Genomic DNA, 22,144 nt, shown 5'->3' with positions numbered 1-22,144 from the left:
AGAAACCTGTTGAACGCACAGAGGGATGATTGAGGTGTTTGACTGGTGCCTTCAGTTTTCTCAGAGTAGGGATTTAGAACCAAGGAGCCTCAGGGAATCTTGGAAACCACTTAGTTCAACTGAGTTCCTACTAGATATATTGAAGAATAATAAAATGGCTCCTGAGGGGGGTGGTTATTGCCCAAGATGTGCTAGAGCAAGTAGCAGAGCTGGGACTAGAACTCGTCTCTGGAGCCCAGTTCCAGGCTAGACCTGCTCTGTTACACCACAGCACATGTGACTGGAACATGTTGAGTATCATTTTGAGGGAGATTGATATGAAATAACAGGGAGGCAACTAACAGAGTGATCAAACTCAGTGAAATTCAGCTGAACACAACTGTGTTGTATACCAGTATTTTTTAAAATTAGTGTTTGTGATAGTACACATGTGTGCAAATGAGAACAAGAGAGAGGAGCCCCTCCATGGGGCTTGGCCATGCTGTAATCCCAAACCTCCAGTCTGCCAGTTGCCAGCTGACAGGATTTGGGGGACATGACTGGCATGTTTCCAGGCAAAGCAGGCTGGAAACATGGGGCTTGTGGAATGAATTAATGTCTTTGCTTACGGACTTTTACCGCAAGGAATAGTGATAATAAAGTAATGTATGTGTAAAATAATTTGTTTTTGCAATAGTTTGCCTTAAAGTAATGTATGTGTAAAATAATTTATAGTTTACAAAATGTTTACTTATATATAATATCTATTTAAATCCCTTAACAATTGTGTAGTCAAAGGAGATAGTCTTAGTTTACACATGAGAAAACTAAAATTTGAACACCTGAATGCCCTGCTCAAGATCACACATTATTTAGAGCTGGGTTTTATCCTAAATTTTCTGACAAAAAAAAAAAAAAAGGCAAAGAAGAAATTTGGTATGTGGTCTAAATTTTTTAAATTAGTTAAAATATTTATTTAGGATTTTTTTTTTACCCTTGTATTATTTTGTGCCATTTTACACTGATTTAGTCATTCTGAATCTATGAAATTTTGGCATTGGAATAAAGACTTTTAGCAGAAACTCTGTAATTCTGCAAGTGTAGGCACCTGGATTTAAATCAAGCAAATTAAAATGTTCCACGTATTTCCTCACCTACTTTATGATTGATTAGGAGACGTCATTAGTGTTCATTTCATTTTATTTCCTTCTCTGATGGGTTTACAGCATTTGTTTATATCCTCTTTGATTCATTTAGTTAGAAAGTGTTTCAAAATTTATTTAAATGAAAATGATGTCACAATTTGAGTGACTCCAGAAATGGAGAGGAAATCATTAATGACCAATTTGGGGGCCACCAAGTGGCGTGGTGGTTAAGTTGACTGGATTTCACATGACCGACTTCGCTGTCAGAGTCCCTGACCCAACAGCCTGAAAAACACAAAAACACACTGGGCCCTGTTATGCATGTGAACTCAAAATCCCCAGAGGAGAAGAGATTGTGGCATGACTGCCATCCCACCTCCCCCGGGGGAGTGGGCGTTGTGGTTTCTTTCTGTCTCTCTCTCTCTTTTTGGCAAGCATATATGCTCATGGCAAAAAATTTGAGAAAAAAACAAAAGACCAATTTGTTGTTGATCATTCCTGAGGTGTGCCAAGTTTACTTATCTTTCCAAATGTTTACTCTCTCTCCTATCCACAAAAGGAGATCCAAGTTATTGTGTGGTCTGGCTACATGATTTGGTGGCTAAGGATCAGGACCCCGGATGGCTGACCTTGCAGTTCAGGTCCTAGACCTGCAGCTTGAGAAACATGCCAGAGGCCTGTGTGTACCCAAAATCTTGAAAGGAAGGAGAAATGGAGGAGAAGGGATTGCGGCATGACCATTCCCCATGGGAAATGATTTGTCTCTCTCCCTCTAGCTGTCTCTCTCTAGTGAGTACACATGCCCTCTAGCAAAAAAAAACAAAGTTACTTATTCTTCTTGTCATGTCATTGAATGTTTGTCTAAGATTTTGCAAAAGTCCAAAAAAATTTTTTAAAGAATTATTTAACTTTATTAAATTAATTGATTAATTTGACCAGAGAGGGACAGAGTGAGAGGGAAAGTAAGAAAGCAAGCTGCCAGGTTTGGGACTCAACTGTGCTCAACCATGCACCCTTAACTACCACGTCACTTGCTGGCCCGAAAACTATAAAAATTTCAAACTTCCTTTTAAATATAAAATCGAAAGGCCCAGGATGGGAGAGACAAGATGTCAGTCTTGTGTGAGGGCTTAGACCCATGTTAACTGAAGTCCACCTTTTGCCTGGTTGGCAGCGAGGAAGGCAGTGTGCTTCTGTGTGTCCTGGCCGGGGTTGCCGTTCCTTCGTTTCCCGGGACCCATGGCCAGCTAGTCAGAACTTTATGTAAGGTGATAAAGCTGACCTGACTTCCTCCTCTGGCTGGCCCAGCCGAGACCAAACACCTTGGCAGTTAAGGTTGGGCCCGCTGCCACCTCCTGTCCCAAGCAGGTTGTTTCAAAAACAATACATTGCCGTGGGGCAGTAAATATGTATTAAGTCCAATTCTGGGAAACAAAATTAGACTCATGTCTCTTACAAGGCTGTGGGTTTTATTTCCTTCTCACCCACTTGCTATGCTTGTACTTGAACTGTCTCGAATCAAGACTTCGAACATCTCTGGGATACTTCATGTAGGGTTGAATATTGATGGTGTCACTGGAGTTCTGCATGTGGTAGTTTGATTCATATACCTGATCCTGTTGCTGCCCTTTTTTTTTTTTTTTTTTTAAGAGAGAGAGAGAATTTTGCTATAGGGTATCTGCACTTGCCTGAGAGACAGAAAGTGAGAAAATCTGCCCCCTCGCCCCCAGCTAGGGTGGATGGCCACACCGCGATACCTTCTCCAGTCTCTTCTTGGGATTTTGGGCATGCACACACATGCACCCAGCATGAGTTTTAAGCCACCAGGTCTGGGACTTGAATCGTAGTCAACTACATGGGAGTCTAACGATGTAACCATTATGCCCCACTGATACTGCTTTTTTTCTTTTTGGCTGCACAGCAATCCTTTCTACTCTCGAGATTTTGGGCATGCATGCACACATGCCCTGTGTGAGTTTTAAGCTGCTGGGTCCAGGATTCAAACTGCGGTTGACTATATGGGAGCCTAGTGATGTAACCATTACACCATTTGTTGGTCCTGATACCGCTTTTAATAATTATGACATTGATACAGAAGGATCACAATGCGAAAAACACCTTGGCACCTGCCAGGTGATCACAGCATGGATTTTCTGTTTACTGCTTCCTTCCCTCTCTGATGGGTTTACGAAATGATGTTTGTGTCCTCAATATATTGTTGGGGGGTGTTCCCTACTGGGATTCCCTCGTTGGGCTATGAATTAAATTGACTTAAGATAGATTAACAGGAAAAAGGTAATATTTACAAACTTGGCCTCTAGTGTCCCACCAAACCTGAGACTCAGAAATGATTGAAACCTACATCATATCCGGAGCTGTGGACAGATAAAGGGTTTGGGACTTGGAGGGGTGGTGGAGAAGCAAGTCATGGAGGGCGAAGGGAGAAACATGGAGAATAAAGTTTGTCTCGTTATGCAGATAGAAAGTCTCTCAGGTAATAAAAGTTATCTCTGGACCAGTCCTCATGTAATACAGATACTTTGCTAAAGTGAATTTCCTTTACTGATGCAATTTATTTTTAACTAAAGAACAACTTTTTAGAGCTATTCCTGTGTCTGCAGTTTCTTGGAATAACCAGCTCAAAATATGTTGAAGAAGTATATTTGGGGTAGTAGATTCTGGTCTTTATAGTCATATTTTGGGATAGTGTGTTCAGAGCCCCAACATTAGTTTTAAATTTTCTTAGCTTTTTTTTTTTTTTCTATAGCGTATGTGCACTCAACCAAAGACAATGAGAGAGATGGAAAGTGAGAAAAAAAAAAAAACACTCCTCAGGGGATGGCCATGCCACAGTCCCACCTCCTCCATTCTCCTCTCTGGATTTGGGGCATGCACATGCACCTGGATTGGTTTTTTTTTTTTTTTTTTTTAAATTTAACTTTGTTTATTTATTTATTTTTAAATTTGACCAGAGAAGGACAGAGTAGGGGTAGGGGAGAGAAAGTTGCCAGGTCCAGGACTTGAACCATGGTCGGCCATGTGGGAGTCTAGCACTCTTAACCACCACACCACCTGCCAGCCCAGCCTGGAGTATTTTTCAAGCTGCTGAGTCTGGAACTTGAATCTTCTAGTCAGCCATGTGGGATCCAGTCACCTTAACCACCGCGCCACCTGTCTGGTCTGTTTTTCCTAGCTTTTTATGTTTTTACCGATAGAAGAGTTAAAAGGTTAGTACAGTGTCAGGATAGCCAGCACCCAGATATAGCAATTGCTAGGGTTTTCCTAAATTTGCTTGATCCTCTCTATATATTTATGTTAGCCATTTGAAAATAAGTTGCAGGCATCATGGCAACGCACGCCTCGTATTAAAGCACTCACCTCTTCAAGGCGTTCTCTGGCACAGCCCCAGTACGCATGGCCTTTAGAAACGAACAATCATTTTCTTGTCTTCAGGCAGCCCATAGTTCTCAATGCCCCCGAAAAGATTATTAGAGCACCCCCCCCCGCCCCGCCCCACCAAACTATGATCTAAGCAAGGTTCACACATGGTTGAAGCTATCCGGGGCCAAGTGTGTTTATTCTTGGTTCACACACTCGCCTTTCCCCTTTGGATGGGGCAGGCAAGGGTATTTCTCCTAGCCTTGACAAAGTGGGAAGCTGGTAAAATGCAAGCTTTGGTAACAGTAATAATTCACATTTTGAATAAAAGTCCTCAATTTTCTAAGTTCTTTGTGTTATCTCATGGATTTACCCTTTCAGAGTTGTTTGTTGTTTTTTATTTTTTTCCAAAGAGGTTTTTTGCCTTAGGGCACATGCATTCCCCCCCCCTCAAGAGGTTTTTTGCCTTAGGGCACATGCATTCAGCTAGGGGGCAGACAGAGATAGAGGAAAAGTGAGAAATCATGGGGTGGGGGGGAGTGGGGGAGGTGATGGCCACACCACAGTCCCTTCTCCTCCTGGGATCTTGGGCATGCACGCACGCACCCACACACCCCCAACGTGAGTTCGAAGCCACTGGGTCCAAGCCTTGAACTGCGGTCAGCCATATTGGAGTCCAGCGACATACCTGCTACGCCATTTGCTGGTCCTTCCTTCAGAAATTTGTATTCCTACTTTGTAATTTAAGATTTACATAAATGAGGAGTCAGCAGATGATGTAGTGGTTATGGTGCTGGACTACCTACCACATGGCAGACCACAGTTTGAGTCCCAGATGTGGCAGCTTGAAAATCATGCTGGGCATGTGTTTGTGCAGGCTCAAAATCCCAGGAGGAGAATGAAGGAGAAGGGATTGTGGTGTGGCCATTCCCCCAAGGGGGTGATTTCTCACTTTCCCTCTCACCGTCTCTCTGTTATTCTCCAGCAAACGCACACACCCAATGGCAAAATAATAACTATATGTTTGGGAAGTACACAGTGATTTTTCTCTCAGTGACAAGAACGCAGTGGGCAGTGATTAAATCAGGAAGAACAAATCCACCGTCTCAGCCATTCGTCATTACTTTGTGTTGGGAAGATTCTGAAGCCTCCTCCTAGCTACTCTGAGATACATATCTAACTAAGCATTTCTCTTGTCTGTCTGCGATTTCGTTTCCATTAGCCAACCTCTGTCTGTCCTTCCCACCTCCCTCTCATCCTTCTCAGCCTCTAGTAGCCGTTCTTCAGCATAGTATGGTGTTAACCGGTGCTGGAATGGAGCCTCACTGAGGAAAGATCAGTGGAATTGATGGAAAGACAAGGCCTGATGCCATTTGGGGGTAGAAGGAGGGTGCCCATCATTCCCTAGCAGGTACTCACTGAGGCCTTGGTTGGAGGCACGGCCATGGTGGTGGCCACACTGGCCCATGAACAGGCGATAAAACACTGTCACACCACCTGCCTTGGGGGCACGCAGGAGCTGCTCGGACTGGACTCCGAGGCTCTGCATTTACTTTCTGATTGCTGCTGTAACAGATCTCCGCAAGCGTAGTCATTTAACCAACACAGCTTGCTATCTCACAGTTCCGGAGGCCGGGTGTCTAGAACGGGCCTCCCTGGGCTAAATCAGGGTGTCAACAGGATTGTGTGCTGCGATTAGGCTCTAGGGGAAATCTGTCCCCTTACCTTCTCCGTTCTGGAACCTGTCCTGTGCTGCTTCCATCCACGTGCCGTCTTGCTGTTCTTGCAGGCCACCGTCTGTCATCACACCTACTCTGACTCTCCTGTCTCCCTCCTTCACTTTTAAAGACCCTTGCAGATTATATGAGAGGTCTTCAGTGAATTCATGAAAAATGCATATTGTGAGAAACCTGTGCATGGACGTCAACATGTTTTGCACGAAAATGAACTCATATTTTAATTCCATTTTTCCATGGATTTTTTTTTTTTTTGAAGTACTCTCTTATGAAGCTCATTTGATCTCCCCATCTCAACATCAAACTTAATTCTGTTTGCTGCTGCAATTCTCCCTTGCATTGTGATGTAATGTGTTCACAGGTTCAAAGATTAAGACACGAACATTTAGGGGCAAGGGCTCAGGAGGCATTATTCTTTTTTTGACATGCTCCCTGAAGAAAGGTTTCCTACTAGTGATATCTAAGATGAGACCGGAAGGATAAATGGGCACTAGCAGGCAAAACCAAGCTCGGGAAGGAAGGGGTTACAAATAGAGGGCACACCATAGCAAAATGCTGAGAGCTTAGACTGTGTTCACACTCTGAGGATGCAGGAAGTTCAGCTCTGCAGAGCGTGAAGTGGGGGGCAGGGGTGTGTGTGGCCACAGCCCTAGCTGCAGAGTTCAGGAAGCTGGGAGGGATGGACTTGACCTTAAGCAGTGGGGAGCTGATGGAAGATTTTAAACGGGAGATTTGATGACTCCGATTTGCCTTTTACTCAGGTAAATATCTAGGAGTGGACCGACTGGGACATTTGTTGGATACATGTTTAACTTTTTGAAAAACTGCCCAGTTGTTCCCTGCAGTGGTTGTACCATCTACCCTTCCCGCCTCCCAGCAGCAGAGTGCAGGAGTGTTTCTCCACATTTCCCAGCGCTCGGCGTGTGCAGGTCTTTCACTTCAGCCACTGGGAGACCTGCGTCGTCCGAGCACTTGGTAGTTTTCTCAGTCGTCTAATGACTAATGGTATCGACCTGTCTTTTTGCCATCAATGTATTATTGTCTTTGGCAAAATATCTTTTCAGATTTTTTTGTGTGTTTTTAATTCAGTTTTCTTACTGAATTTTGAGAGTTCTTTTTAAAAAATTTTAGTTGCCAAAGGGTATGTGTTCTTGCCAGAGATGGGGAAACAGAGAGAGAGAGAGAACCCCCAGTGAGGCATGACCAGGCCATAATCCCTCCCGTCTCTCCTCATCCTGTTGGGATTTGGGGCAGGTATGCACACATACCTGGGGTGTTTTCAAGCTGCTGGGGCTGGGATTTGAACTGCAGTCAGCCATGTCAGATCCGGCTCCCTTACCCGCGAGGCAACAGGGTCAGCTCTGAGAGTGCTTTTTGTATTTTGACTGCAAATCCTTTTTTTTTTTTTTTTTGTAAATGATGACTGTTAATGATTTTAATTTTTAATTTTTTTTTTGAGAGGTTTTTGCTACAGGCCACATGTGCTCACCAGAAAGACAGAGACCGAGAGACAGAAAGTGAGAAATCACCCCCTGTGGGGATGGCCATGCCGCAATCCCTTCTCCTCCATTCTCCTCTCGGGATCTTGGGCACGCACGCACACACGCCCAGTGTGAGTTTAAGCCACCGGGTCCAGGACTTGAACCACAGTCGACTACATGGGAGTTCAGCAACATAGCCATTATGTTAACTGCTGGTCACCCTTAATTTTTAATTTTTTTAATATGGGGGAGAGAGAGAAAATTTTGATAGGATCTTGTTCTTCCACACTCCTTCTAACTCACCTTCCCAATTAGTTAGGATTACGGGCATGCACTGTAGTACCCGGTGTGGTTAGGCTGCTCTAGCATCTGAACATGGGCCTTTTGTGAGGTCCCGGCATCATGTTTATGCCGCTGGGGCTGGACTGAAAGTGCTTTGTCAGACATGCGACTTGGAAAACTCCTCCCAATCTGTGGTTTGTCTTTTAATTCTCTTAATAGTGCTTTTTGAAAAACTTAATTTTGATAAAGTGGATCAATTTTTTTTTTCCTTTGGTGAAAAATGCTTTTGGTATCTTACCTAAGACATCTTTGTCTAGCTCAAGGACTCAGATATTTTATGGAAGTTTTGTAGGGTTATCTAAAGGTCTATGATGATCAATTTTGAATTGATTTGTAAATATGAAGTGAGGTATAGATCAAGGTATTTTTTAAAACTCCCCTCCCTCCCCAGAGAGCACATGCCTAAGAGAAATTATGAGAGAGAAAGAGAAAGTTACCCTCAACAAGCCTAGTCATGGCACAGTCCTTTTTCCTCCAATTCTTCATGCCATTAGGACCCTGGGCATGCCCTGCCCCATGTGCTTTTCAAGCCTCTGGGGCCAGGACTCAAACCCTTGTTGAACACATGGGATCTGACTTCCTCTGTGTAGAGCTTACCTGCTGTGCCATGGGGCCAGCCCTCTTTTTCCTGTTTGATGAGCTGGGAGGAGAGCAAGGAAGGGAGGGAGGGGTGAGGGTGAGAGATGCCTTTTCTATAGAGTAGTCTGTTGTAATACTCCTGTGCCAGTGTCCTAGGCAACTAGGACTTCCGGTGTGTGCCGCCACACCTGGCCTATTTAGGGTAGACCAGGTGCCAAACCTGGGCCATCCACAAGGCCTGAGTCATTGCATTTGTTCTGTCATAGCTGGGCTAAGGTTTGTTTGTTTGTTTTTTAAAATAGTTCCAGCACTGTCTATTGAGTTATTTTGTAACTTTGTCAGTCATCAGTTGGCCATATATATGGGTTTATTTCTGGACTCTTTATTCTGTTTCTTCTATCATTCTTTTTTGCCAAAATACTATACTGATATATTGTAGTAGCTTTATAAGTACTTTTGAAAACAGGTAGTCTATGCTCTTCAGCTTTTTTTTTTCAAAATAGACTTCATCATTAAGAAATAGAATTTCCATAGAAATTTTAGAATAAGCCTGAAAAGGCTTTTGTGATGTTTATTGGGATAGTGTTGAATTAGTAGATAAATTTTGGGTGAATTATGCTAATCCCCTTTACATGGTTTCAGATCCAAGTTATATTACTCAGAGCTGCAGAAACTTACCATCTTTGAGCCTGAATTTTTTTTACCTATAAGATAGAGGGGATTATTTATTTACTTACCTCTTTAGAAATAGGAGAAATAAATAAATCAGTATTTGTATAATGCTTTATTCTGCTTCTTTTTTTTTTAATTTTAAAATTTATCTATTTCTCCATGAGTGAGAGAGGAGGAGAGGGACAACACCCCCAACAAGGTCTTGATTCCCTGCTCTGCCCCCAGCCCGGCTGGCCGCAGCTCACGCCAGGTGCATGCCCAGCATATTCTAGCAAGTTCCCAAACACAAACCTTCCCACATGGGTGGGTCTTGCAGAGCACTGTGTTGTAGCTCTGCACTGCTGTCTGAACCCAATTTCCTAAGTATATTTTCACTAAAGAACTGGACTTACAGGTAGTGAACTTATTTCTTCAACCTTTGGAGATAGCTTATTAGACATAGTTTTATTATAACCTTATACATGGAAGAGCAGTATCCCTAATCAAGTCTTCATTTTACATTAGTGTAGCTGAGGCCACAAACAAGGTGACTTGCGTACGATTACTCAACCAGGAAAAGCAGGTGAGAATGTATCTTTGTTTTACTGCCAGAGGGTGTGTGTGCTCAAAAGATGGAGACAGAGGGAGAAGGAGAGGAAAAAGCACCCCCTGGTGAGGCATGCTCACACTGCGATCTCTTTTTCTCTGTTTCTCTGCCCTATCAGGATTTGGGGCACACATGAACATGAGCCTATGTGTTTTTCAAGTTGCAGGGGCCAGGATTTGAGCCATGATGGGCATGTGATATCTGGCTCCCATAACCGCTAGGCTACAGGGCCGCCCTGAGAACCTACTGTGATCTTGAGATGGCATGGGTTTGCAGCCTCAGTTTATTCAGCACTTACTTATTTAGTGTCTAGTAAGTGCCAACCACTGGGCACTCTCACTGTGTGAGGTCGTCTGCTGGACTCGGTGCATCTAGTGGGATGAGGTCAGCAGGCAGCATTTCCTGTCCTCATGAACCTTATGGACTGCTGGGTCCGGGACTCAAACCATGGTAGACTACATGGGAGTCTAGGAACGGAAGCATTTCGCCATCTGCTGGTCCCATGGCCTACTGGAAAATACAGTCAAGCAAACAGATCATTTTAAAACAGACGAGGAGGTAAAGTAAAAAGAACTGTGGAAAGACAGTTAACATGTGCCCATCTTGGAGCTGGGGGTCAAGCAAGTGACTTGGAAGAGGAGGTCAGAATGTGAACTGGCACAGCCAGGTTTGGGGACTGGGGCAGGGGTGTTGGAGAGCGGGTGTGGGGGAGGCAGACAAGTATATTCTGTACTTTCCACAGAGAACAAACATTTACAACAGATGCAGGAGAGAGAAATGAGTTTGTGGAAATTGGGGAGTCTTTTTTCTTTTTTCTTTTTTTGCTATAGGGTGCGTGCACTCGCCAGAAAGACAGAGAGAGGCAAAAAGCGAGAGATCTAGAGATCTCCCCCCATGGGGGATGGCCATGCTGCAATCCCTTCTCCTCCATTTTCCTCTCGAGATCCTGCGCACGCACGCACATGCACCCAGCATGAGTTTAAGCCACCAAGTCCGGGACTCGAACCGCAGTCAACTTCATGGGAGTCCAGCCACATAGCCATTACGCTAACTGCTGGTCCCAACATTTTGTTACTTTTTTTGGTGTGAGTATCTCACTCACTTTATACACACTCCATTCTCATTCCTCAACCTCTAGGCTCTGGGACTGGCCCTCTTGTTTCTTCTTATGATCTGTTCTAAAGTTTGCAATCTTGTAAGTTTTATTGCCTCCTCACTGTTAAAATTGCATTAGTTGCATCTGAGTTGTTTTAGGTTCTTTTTTCAATTTAAAGATAAGTATACATGTATGAATATCTGTATTTATATAGCAATTCCAGCCAAAAGGTCCCCCCCCCAATTTCTTTTCAAGAGTTACTTTATTTATTAGTATTATTTTTTAAAATTTTATCAGAGAGAGACAATGAGAGAAAAAGTAAGAAAGCAAGTCACTAAGTCTGAGACTCAAACTCCAGTTGGCCATTGTGGGAGGGAGTCCCGTGCCTTAACCACCACACCACCTGTGGCCCTAGATGCCCAATTGTGTGGTCTGAATAACTGACCCAGTGGTGGCATCTTTGCCAAAGTTACAGAAGACAGCAAGTCTGGTGTGAAAGAGAGAGGTCAGTTGCTTATGGTGGGTTTCAGATGATGCTTGTGAACACCCAGCTGGAGGTGTCACGTTAGAAGGTAGAAACAGGTTTATCAGGAATCATTGCTGTGTGGAGAGACGAGGAGGGAAGCCATAAGGGCCCGTGAGATCCCGAGCTCCTGGGGAAGTTGGAGACTGTCATCTGCGTGCAGCTCCTCGTTTGGGTCTCTTGAGCACGGTCACACCTTCATTCACATGCACAATGACCCACACACCTGGCAAGAGTTTCAAGCCGTCAGGTCCGGGACTTGAACTGCAGTTGACAATGTGGGAGTCCAGTGATGTAAACTCCACATCATCTGCTGGCCCTGGTCTCATGTATTTTGTCACTTGATGTCATCTTAGAGAGCCACTCCATGGGTTACTGTCTCTGCCACCACTCACACCTCTCCCAACACTGGGTTACTGAAGGTGAAGAAAGAGTGGTGGGGAAAGCAGAAGAAAGGACCTGTCCCACGTTCTGGATGTCAAAGACCTGCTGACAGGGCAGACAGCAGGTGCCCTGACATTTTCAGAGGGGGTGTTCTGTCTGGTTGTTATTAGTAAACAGCTATCTGCTTAAGTTCTCAGAGTCATGGTGAGAATTCGACATGTCTATTTCATCTGTCCTTTTGGCACAGTGACACATTTAACTTCATAGTGTTTAGAAAAAGGTTGTTAGTAAACTAAAGTTTATTATTGCTTTTTTTTTTTGGGAGAGATTTTTGCTACAGGGTGCGTGCGCTCGCCAGACAGACAGAGAGAGACATAGAGACAGAAAGCAAGAAATCACCCCCCAGGGGGGATGGTCACGCCGCAATCCCTTCTCCTCCATTCTCCTCTTGGGATCTTGGGCACGCATGCACACGTGCCTGGCGTGAGTTTTAAGCCACCGGGTCTGGGACGCGAACCGCGGTCGACTACGTGGGAGTCCAGTGACATAGCCGTTACGCTAACTGCTGGTTCCCAGTTTATTATTGCTTTTTGAAAGCTGAAAATACTCCCCAAAGGCTATAGTTTTATTTCATAAGCCACTTAATGAGGAATCAGAAGACTTGATTGAATCACAATAATAGCTTACCACTTCTTTGAATTTCCAAAGTCCTTGGCAGTATGTGTACAACCTTCCTCCTCCCCTCCCCCCACACACTTACTTCAGTTTATTTCATGAGTGATAGAAATAGAGCCAGGGCCAGCAGGTGGCATGGTGGTTAAGGCACTCTACTCTCACATGCCTGACTGCCGTTCGAGTCCTGGACCTGGCAGCTTGCTTTTTCACATTCTCTCTCTCTCTCTCTCTCTGATGAGTGTGTGTTGACTGCAGAAAAAGTTTAAAAACAATAATAAAAACAAAATTGAAAAAAAAATAAAGACTAGTACCCTCAGGTTGTGGTCTCATGCACGGTCTCCCCCCCTCCCCCAGGCCTTTTAGCCAGGTACATGGGCATGTGCGTGCATCCTGTGTGTAGAGGTCAACTAGGAACTGAACCCCAATTTTCTTATGGCACCCAGCACTGCAGGGCGTTGGTGTACTGGTGCACCACGGCAGCTAAGCCAGACGTCGTTAATATATTACGTGGTTCATTTTACGGAAGAAGAAACAAAAGGTATGATGTTCTGAGCGACATCATACGTATTCTTCGGTTTGTTTGTTGATTTAGGTTTTCATCTGTAGTTTCTGGCTCAGAACTATTTGGCCTTTTATCCTTGGTTCCTGAAGCTTCCTAAGGCAGGCCATAGGCATGAAGGTCACAGAGACATGAAGACCCTCGTTCTAGAGGGGTGAGCAGTGTACCTGGAAGGAGGATTACTGCACAGGGAGAACAGAAGGACCCCACAGACCTTGCCAGCTCACCCCACTCCGTCCATTAGCATGAAGGACGTCCTCCTTGTCCAGTCCCACGTTGCTGTGGTCGTCTAGGCTTTACTATCGCCTGTGCGATGAAGTCCCCATAAAAACCCCATGAGAACAGGGCTTGGAGAACTGGACAGCCAGACCTGAGGGGGCCTGCGGGAAGGTGAACACGAACTCACCCACGAGGTGTACCCAGCTCCACCTGGATGGAAGCGCTTGGGCCCTGGCCCTTCAGGACTTTGCCCTTTGTATCTCTTCAAGTGGAATTTGTTCTTATCCTTTAAAATATTCTTTCTAGGGCCAATTCTAGGGCATTGGACTCCTACATGGCTGCCTGTGGTTTGGTCCCAGACCCAGCAGCTTGAAAATCACACTGAACGCATGTGCATGTGTGCCCCAAATCCCAGGAGAATGAAGAAGGGATTGCTGTGTGGCCATGCCCCCTGGGGGATGATTGCTCCCTTTCCTTCCCTCCCTCTCTCTGGCTAGCGCATGTGCCCTATGGCAAAACCTTAAAAAAATCATTTCTAATAAAACTATAAACACAACCAAGTGTTTGCTGGAGTTATTGAACCACTCAAAGAAATTAATTGAGCCCAAAGAGGGGGTCATAGGTACCCCAAACTGTGGTAGGTTGGTTAGACGTTTGAAAGGCCCAGACTTGTGACTGGCATCTGACGTGTGGCGGGGCAGTGTTGTGAAACTGAGCCCTCAGTCTGTGGGCTCTGACGCTGGCTCCTGGAAGAGGGTGTCAGAATTGAGTAGGATGAGAGACACCAGTTGTTGCCTGGCTGTAGGGAGAAACCCCCGTACGTGGGGTCGCAGAAGGGGCACACTGTGAAGGGCTAGTGAGAGAAACTGAGTTGACATTGGTTTCCCCGTACGAGGGGTGATAGAACTTGCCAACGTGGGGACCAGATGGGGCTCCTAAAATGAAATGTTCTGTGAGGAAATCCTCATGGGCAGGTCCTGGATTCACACCTGGAGACATCACTGAGTAGGCCGGGGACATGTATCTCCATCCAGGGCTATCGAAGCTGAAGATGGATCCTCATGGGGGGGGTGGGAGGGTTATTGTGTCTGTGTCTCTCATGGGATAAATAATCTTGGGAGAGAAAAAAGCTTGCCAAAGCTTTGGAGCTAGTAAGGACTGAGTTCGGGGTTCCTCAGCACGCTGAATGCTGCAGTGTTTTCATTCCCAGGACCATTGCTGGCCCGACGCTCTGCTCAGCACTCTCTCTTCTTGGTTCGTCCCTTGTGAATATTCTCTTTCCTCTGCCCCAGTTCGACTCTCTTGCTGCACTTTCTCTCTCGGAACCACCCTCCCGAGGCATGTGTGTGTTTAGCACTCTCCTGAAGGTCATAGATTGGGCATGGACTGTGAAGGGGAAGGGGAGGACAGAGGTGTGGCTATTACAGCAGAGCAGTTACTTCAAAATGGACTATTCGACCACATCTCTGTTCTTCACATTGCTGGGGCCACTGTAACCCAGGAAATAATTTTTTTTTTTTTTTTTTCTTTTTTTGGAGAGGGTTTTGCTATAGGGCATGTGCACTCGCCAGAAAGACAGAGACAGACAGAGAGACTGAAAATGAGAAATCACCCCCCAAGGGGCATGGCCATGCCGCAATCCCTTCTCCTCCATTCTCCTCTCGGGATCTTGGGCACGCATGCACCTGGCATGAATTTAACCCATCAGGTCCGGGACTCGAACCACAGTTGACTACATGGGAGTCCAGCGACATAGCCATTATGCTAACTGCTGGGGGTCCCAACCCAGGAAATTGTGTAGCATTCACTTTTATATCAAAGCCCAGAGGTTCCATCACCCCCAGCATGTACTGCTCCTGTACACACACTCTTAGAAGGCAGCTTCAGGTTTAAGTGAGGATTTTCTTTTTTTAAAGTCCCACCACCAAAGCAAATGCTTTTGATGATAATTTACCTATCAGTAACATAGAAATGATAATGTCTATTTAACCTTATCAAAGGTTGTCTTTGTGGTCTCTCAAGAATCTAGTAAGTTACAGCAGTCAGTCTTTAAGAAAATACAGAATGCTACGCTGGTGTGAGGTAAAATGCTATGCTTTTATGATGCTTTACAGTCAAATCCAAAAAGGAACTGAGCAACTGATCAGAATGTAGGTGGAAATAACACCGTGTTCTCCCAGCGAAGTAGCCAAGCAGTCAATATTTAATTTTTTCAGTAAATTTCTGCTTTAGAAACTGTATGTTGTCCTTTCGTTTCTTTTGTTTAAATTAATCTTTTATATTGATAGGTTTTTTTTAGCAAAGATAATGGAAATTTCCTAACAAGGAAGTATAATAATGCTTGGATATTCAAAATGAGTTCGTAGTTGTTTCTTTGTCTCAGATTTTGTAACTGAGCTTTGACACACTAAGCAATAAGTAAGTGCATTGGCAAGCATGTGCTGTTTAGAGACTTCATCCTGCAAAGTGATTCTCCTTTTTCTTTAATTTTAGGAAACAGATATTGATGACAGATATGGAGACTTGGATTGCAGAACAGATTCTGATATTCCAGAAATTCCACCAGCCCCGGATAGAACCCCTGAAATTCTCAAGAAAGCTCTCTCTGGCTTATCTTCAAGGTATGATCAGATGAAGATAATTACATCTGGGTGTTCAGGGGGCTATGAGGTTGTCCTTCTCCATGTCATAAATCTGATTTTTTTGCAAGTTTTGGAATTACAAGAAAGAAAACTTATATAAATTTTTTAAAAAGAATTATTTAATTTTATTTTTTATTTTTAATTTGACCAGAGAGAGAGACAGAGAGACAGAGAGAGGGAAAGTGAGAAACCCTCCAAGAGGATGGCCATACTGCCATTTGAGAAAGAGTGAGAGAAGTTGCCAAGTCCAGGACTCAAACCACGGTTGGGCATAGGGAAGTCCAGCACCTTAACCACTGGTGACACCACCTGCTGGCCCCAAGGGTTATATACTTTTTAACCTTCTGTTGTGTGAGACATGCTCCAAAGTGCTTGATATGTATGTATGTATGTGTGCGTGTGTATATGTGTATATACATACATATACATATATGGCCTTTCATTTAGTCTTTCGAACCTTGTGAATAGGAGAAAAACAGGCCTGAGAGGTTAACTGGTGACGTTTACATGACTAAGAACCTTATGAAATAGGAGAAAAACAGGTTTGAGAGGTTAACTGGTGACGTTTACATGACTAGTAAAGCATGGATCTGGGTTCTTGTCCTGGGACTATCAGATTCTGCAGCCACTGACCTGTTTCCCACATTGAGTTCCTTTTCTGGTGTTAGAACCACTATTAAATTCCTTATCATTTGTCCTCTCTTTTTAAATGCCAGACAGAAATGGCTGACTTTTTCTTTTAACTAAATTTTAAATTATTGCCTAAAATTTCACCTTTTACTCTTTTGTGCTATATTTTTTAGATGACCACAGAATTTTAGCTAATTCTGTATTGCTCTGTTGTCTACTTTCATGATATGAGTTATAAATCTTATAAAAGGAAAATAAATGTAAGCTTTTGTCCAGATTAATATGTGAAATGTTACGCCTTGGTATAGAACAGTGTTTCCCCAACTTTTTCGACAGTGGCACATAGTAAAAAATATGTTTTAGGGGGTCTACCAGGTGGCGTGGTACTTAAGGTACTAGATTCCCACATGGCTGACCACAGTTCAATTCCCAGACCTAGTGGCTTGAAAAAAATCACAAGTAGATAGATAGATAGATAGATAGATAGATAGATAGATAGATAGATAGATAAAAAGAAGATGCTAAGTCTTAAATACATTTTAGAATTAGCTATTGAGGTGGCGGTTATGTTGACTGGATCCCACATGGCTGACAGTGGTTGGAGTCTTGGAACTGGCAGTTTTAAAAATGTGCTGAATGTTGGGACCAGCAGTTGGCGTAGTGGCTATGTCGCTGGACTTCCATGTAGTCAACTGTGGTTCGAGTCCCAGACTCGGTGGTTTAAACTCATGCCAGGCGCTTGTGAGTGCGTGCCCAAGATCCCAAGAGGAGAATGGAGGAGAAGGGATTGTGGTGTGGCCATCCCCCCTGGGGGGTGATTTCTTGCTTTCTGTCTCTCTGTCTCTGTCTTTCTGGTGAGAGCGCACACTCCCTATAGCAAAAACCTCTCAAAAAATTATTAATTTATTTATTTAAATTTGACCAGAGAGAGACAGAGTGTATGTGTGTGGACAGAGAGAGAGAGAAAGTGAGAGAAAGTGTGAAAGCAAGCCACCAGGTCTGGGACTTGAACCATGGTCACCCATGTGGGAGTCCAGCACTCTTAATCACCACACCACCTGCCGGCCCCTGTAAAGTTTCTTTCTTTCTCTTATGGGAGAGAGAGAGAGAGACAGACAGACAGACAGACGCCCTCAGCAGTGTCTTGCCATGCTTTGATCCTCTCCCTAACCCTGATTTGAACCCAAGGCTCCAAGTGGCTCCCACATCACCCAGCCATGTCCTTCTCCTGTGCTATCATGGCTAGGCTATGCCCATTTCTACAGCTCAGAAAGAGCATGAACTGCTGAAAGCAGGAGGCCTGACAGGTCTTCACTCTCTTGGCGCGGTGTCCCAGTTCATTCCTCACCCTCCGCGTGGCTCTGGAAGTAGTCACTCGCTAGTTCTGTCAAGCTGTCGTTAGTGAAATTCTTCTCCAGTGGACATTTGGCAGTGAGTGGGGACGTCTGAAATTGCCACAAGGTTGGGGTGTTACTGGCATTCGGTAGGTAGAGACCAGAGAGGCTGTCAGACATCCCAGGGCAGCCCTTCACAAGAAAGGATTTTCCGGCCCCAAATACTGCCAGTGCCAAAGCCAAGAGCCCTGGGAGGATCCAGGTGTAGACTTGTTGGTGTTCCTGTGCTTTGTAACAACGTCTTCCTTCTCTCGGGAACCTGTGCACTTCCTGTCCACGTCTGCCAGAGGCAGGTAAATGGCCTTTCTCCAAACTGCTCTCTGCCAGATCCCACCTGCATCCATACTCTGGGTGCAGCTTCTTCAGCCTAGGTCTTGGCTCAGGTGGCTCGCCTTGCCAGCCCAGGGTCTCAGTGGGTCTTTGTGCTTGTGCCTGTAGGATAGCAATTTCTTAAAATCTTGCTATTTATTACTTTTAAAATAAAACTCACTTTATAGTTGGAGTAACAAGACGATGTTGTGTATCACATACTCATTTGAACAGGAAATGTGTAACTCATTAAGATAAGTACTTTTGGGGCTGGCAGGTGGTGTGGTGGTTAAGGCAGCTGGACTCCACATGGCTAACTGCGGTTCGAGTGCCGGATCTGGCAGCTTGCTTTCTCGCTTTTCTTTTCTTTGTCTCTCTCTGGTCAACTTCAAATAAATAATAAATAAAATAATGACAATAAATACATTTTTTTAAAAAGGAAATTCTTTAAAAAAGATAACTACTTTTAAGGACACTGCTTAGTTATATACTTTTAAAACTTGTTGTTTGTTTGCTTCTAGCTCAGTATAGATTTTGAGGATGTTAGAGTGGAATGAGTTCTTTATGCAAAATATTTGTTTGTTTGCTTCTAGCTCAGTATGGATTTTTGAGGACGTTAGAGTGGAATGAGTTCTTTATGCAAAATATTCTATGGGGTGAGGCTTAGGTGGTAACTTGGACCCCAAAGTAAGACTTGTGCCAGCGTGATGATTGTAGCATGGTGAAGGAACCTGGGAATTTTGAGTTCAGAACCAGACTGTCCTCTGTTTTTAACTGCTCCGACTCCCCTCCTCCCACACACACAGATCATGCTTTGAATTGAGTGCTTTTACCATGAGAGATGATTTTTGTTCACAGTATCAATGGATATTAATGTTATGTTAAAAAGATGTTACTTTTTTTTTTTTTTTAAGGTTTTTGTCATAGGGCGCCTACAGGAGAGAGTGATGAGGAAAGTGAGAAATGCTCTTCCCAGGGAGGATGGCCATGCTGAAATCCTCCCTCCATTCTCCTCCTGGGATTTTGGGCACATATGCATATGTGCCTTGTGTGAGTTCCAAGCTGCCAGATCCGGGACTTGACTCATAGTCGGCCATGTGGGAGTCTAGTGCCTTAATCACTCACCAATTATTGGCCTCCCAAAATGTGTTTCTTTTTTTTTTTTTTTTTTTTACAATGAGGCATTTTATTTGTACGTGTGTTACATCCCTAGAAAAAGAATCCCAGGGTCCCCCACCTGTAGGTTTCTGTCTTGCCTCTTCGTGGTCCATGATGCCAGCTGAGGTGGTCAGTACAGTGAAACCAAACTGATGGATGGGAGCGGATTATTCTGCCATTTCTCCTGATCTTTGAGCTGCACATCAAATCTGGGTCTGGTCATCCCACACTTGTTTAACGTGATGGTGAGATTCATGAGAATTTTTCTAGCTCTGCGGTCATCAGTGAATTCAAGTTCGCCAAAGTAACCATGCTTCATCATCACAGGTGGAAACTGGACTGACTTTGGAGCACGGCCTAATAAGAACCTGGCGTTTGTCTCTTTTTAGCATTGCTGATGCGCTGGAGGGCGGCAGCCAGGACGTTCCTGCGCACCGTTGTGGCAGCACAGAAAGATGACGGAAAGAGCTGTGTTACTTTTTAATGTGCCTACTTCTGTGTTCACTATTCTTGGGAGATTTGGTGGAAAGACATTTAAATTCAAATCAGAGAGTCAAGTCTTTGTTCTTGTTGAGGGAGGGGAATTACCTAGACAATAAAAGACAACTAGATAGGGACCAGTAGAGGGCGTAGGGGTTACCTCTCTGGACTCCCACGTGGTCAACCAGTTAGAGTCCTGCACCCGGTGGCTTGACACTCATGCTGGGTGTGTTTGTGTGTGTACCCAAAATCCTGGGAAGAGAATGGAGGAGAAGGGATTGTGGCAAGGCCATCCTCCGTGGGGGGTGATTTCTCACTTTCCCTCTCTCTGTCTATGTCTCTCTCTCTCTCTAGCAAGTGCACATGCCCTCAGGCAAAAACCTCTACAAAAAAAAAAAAAAAGACAACTAGATAGCACATGTTCCTGGAGGGCCCAGGTTTTTCGTTACCATGGAATTTGGGGATGCTACAAAGAGACTAGTTTCCTGTTTAAAATCTCTGTTCTAAGCAGCTACCACTCTCTGACGCTCGAAGCTGATATTCAAGGTGCACGTGGCATCTGGTTTCTGATGCTCCTGTTGTGTCTTCTCTGGAAGATGTTCTCGATGTTTCTGAGTCTGAGAATCAGTGCTAACGAGGCCTAAATACGCTTCTGGATTTCATACAGACAGGACTGGATTATTTTCAGGGACTGGCTTATGATCCTTTCATTACCTCTGATTAGCTTTGGGACCTAACCCAGTTCCATACTCTATTCATTAGTCCACAGTCATATCTATAAAACTAAATAGAACCTTTCAGCTATAGCATTTTCTGCTCTATATTTTTAGTTCAGCTCCCAAGTTTATAGTCTCATGAGACATTTATGAGTCTACATTAAAATAATTTTTTTTCTTTATTCATGATAGAGCACATACACACACATGTAAGAGAGACGTGGAGGGAGAGAGAGAGATGAACCCTCTCCACAGTGTCTGGTCATGCTGCGACCTGCTTCCCCCAGTCCTCTAGCCAGAGGACTCTTGGCCACTTGTGCACATACCAGGTGTGTTTCAGGCTGACTGCACCCAGGTTTTGAACTATGGTCACCATGTGGGATTGGATCTCTCGTGAGCAGTGTGTTAACCATCACACCACGGAACTGGCCCATGAGTGACAATATTTGCACAGGTGACTGGGGTTGAAATGTGAGGCTCTGCTGATCAGGTGGCTGGGGGATGGTTGGGCATCCCAGGCCTTTACAGCAGAGGGGTGAGGGAGGTCAGCTCTGAGCATAGCAGAGACCAGCCCGATGGAGGAGCCCAGGCAGCACACTTTGAGCACAGAAGGCAGTGTGCCTTGACCTGACCTTACCCTCTAGCTGACATCCTCAATAAATGACACCCCACTCCCCACTGAAACCACCGTGCTTTCCAGTTTCAGTTCTGTGTTAGCCTGTCATTACTTTTTCGCATTAGCTGGCCATGCTACCTATACCACTTTAAAAACTCACAATGGTGGGGCCAGCAGGTGGCATAGTGGTTACATTGCTGGACTTTCACATGGCCTACCACAGTTCAAATCCCGGACCTGGTGACTTGAAAATCATACTGGGTACATATGTATGTGTGCCTAAGATTCCAGGAGGAGAATGGAGGAAAAGGGATGGTAGTGCAGCCATGCCTCCTGTCGGGGGTGATTTCTTACTTCCCCTCTCACTGTCTCTGCCTCTGTCTCTGGCAAGCACACACACCCTATGGCAAAAACTTCTTAAAAAAAAATCACTATGGTTTCGGGGCCAACAGGTGGCAGGGAGATTAAGGCTCTGAATCCCACATGGCCAAATGAAGTTTAGGTCTCAGATCCAGCAGCTTGAAAATCATGCTGGGTGTGAATGCATGTGTGCCAAAGTCCTGAGAGGAGAATGGAGGAGAGGGAATTGCAGTATGGCCATCTCACTATCTCTCTCTCTCCCTGGCGGGTGCATGCGCCCTATAGTAAAAACAAAAAACAACCTACCCCCCAAAAAAGCACTGTGATTTTAATCTACTATCCCTAAAAGCTGAGTGTCATCTTTCTCTAAGACTTTGTACTTGGCTCATTCTTCTCTCCTTGATGGAAGTATGACTTTCACTTCTTCGCTGACATGACCCCTACCTCTTGGTTCATTCCCATTCACACTTCTTTTTAAGTTTTTT

At 44.5% G+C, this 22,144-nt stretch overlaps 1 protein-coding gene across 1 annotated transcript in view; it reads left to right on the top strand.

Annotated features, from left to right (window-relative positions):
* The first annotated feature begins 14,735 nt into the window (after positions 1-14,735).
* CDS1 (CDP-diacylglycerol synthase 1) overlaps positions 14,736-22,144 on the top strand; it is a 44,420-nt gene continuing 37,011 nt past the window's right edge. The window contains exons 1-2 of the mRNA XM_006143295.1: positions 14,736-14,846; positions 15,848-15,975. Of these exons, the coding sequence (XP_006143357.1) occupies positions 14,736-14,846; positions 15,848-15,975 (239 nt within the window). The remainder of the gene's footprint in view (positions 14,847-15,847; positions 15,976-22,144) is intronic.

The sequence above is a fragment of the Tupaia chinensis genome, unplaced genomic scaffold (assembly GCF_000334495.1).
Source record: "Tupaia chinensis unplaced genomic scaffold, TupChi_1.0 Scaffold000094_1, whole genome shotgun sequence".
Lineage (NCBI taxonomy): Eukaryota > Metazoa > Chordata > Mammalia > Scandentia > Tupaiidae > Tupaia > Tupaia belangeri.
This window is presented reverse-complemented; position numbering and strand designations above follow the sequence as displayed.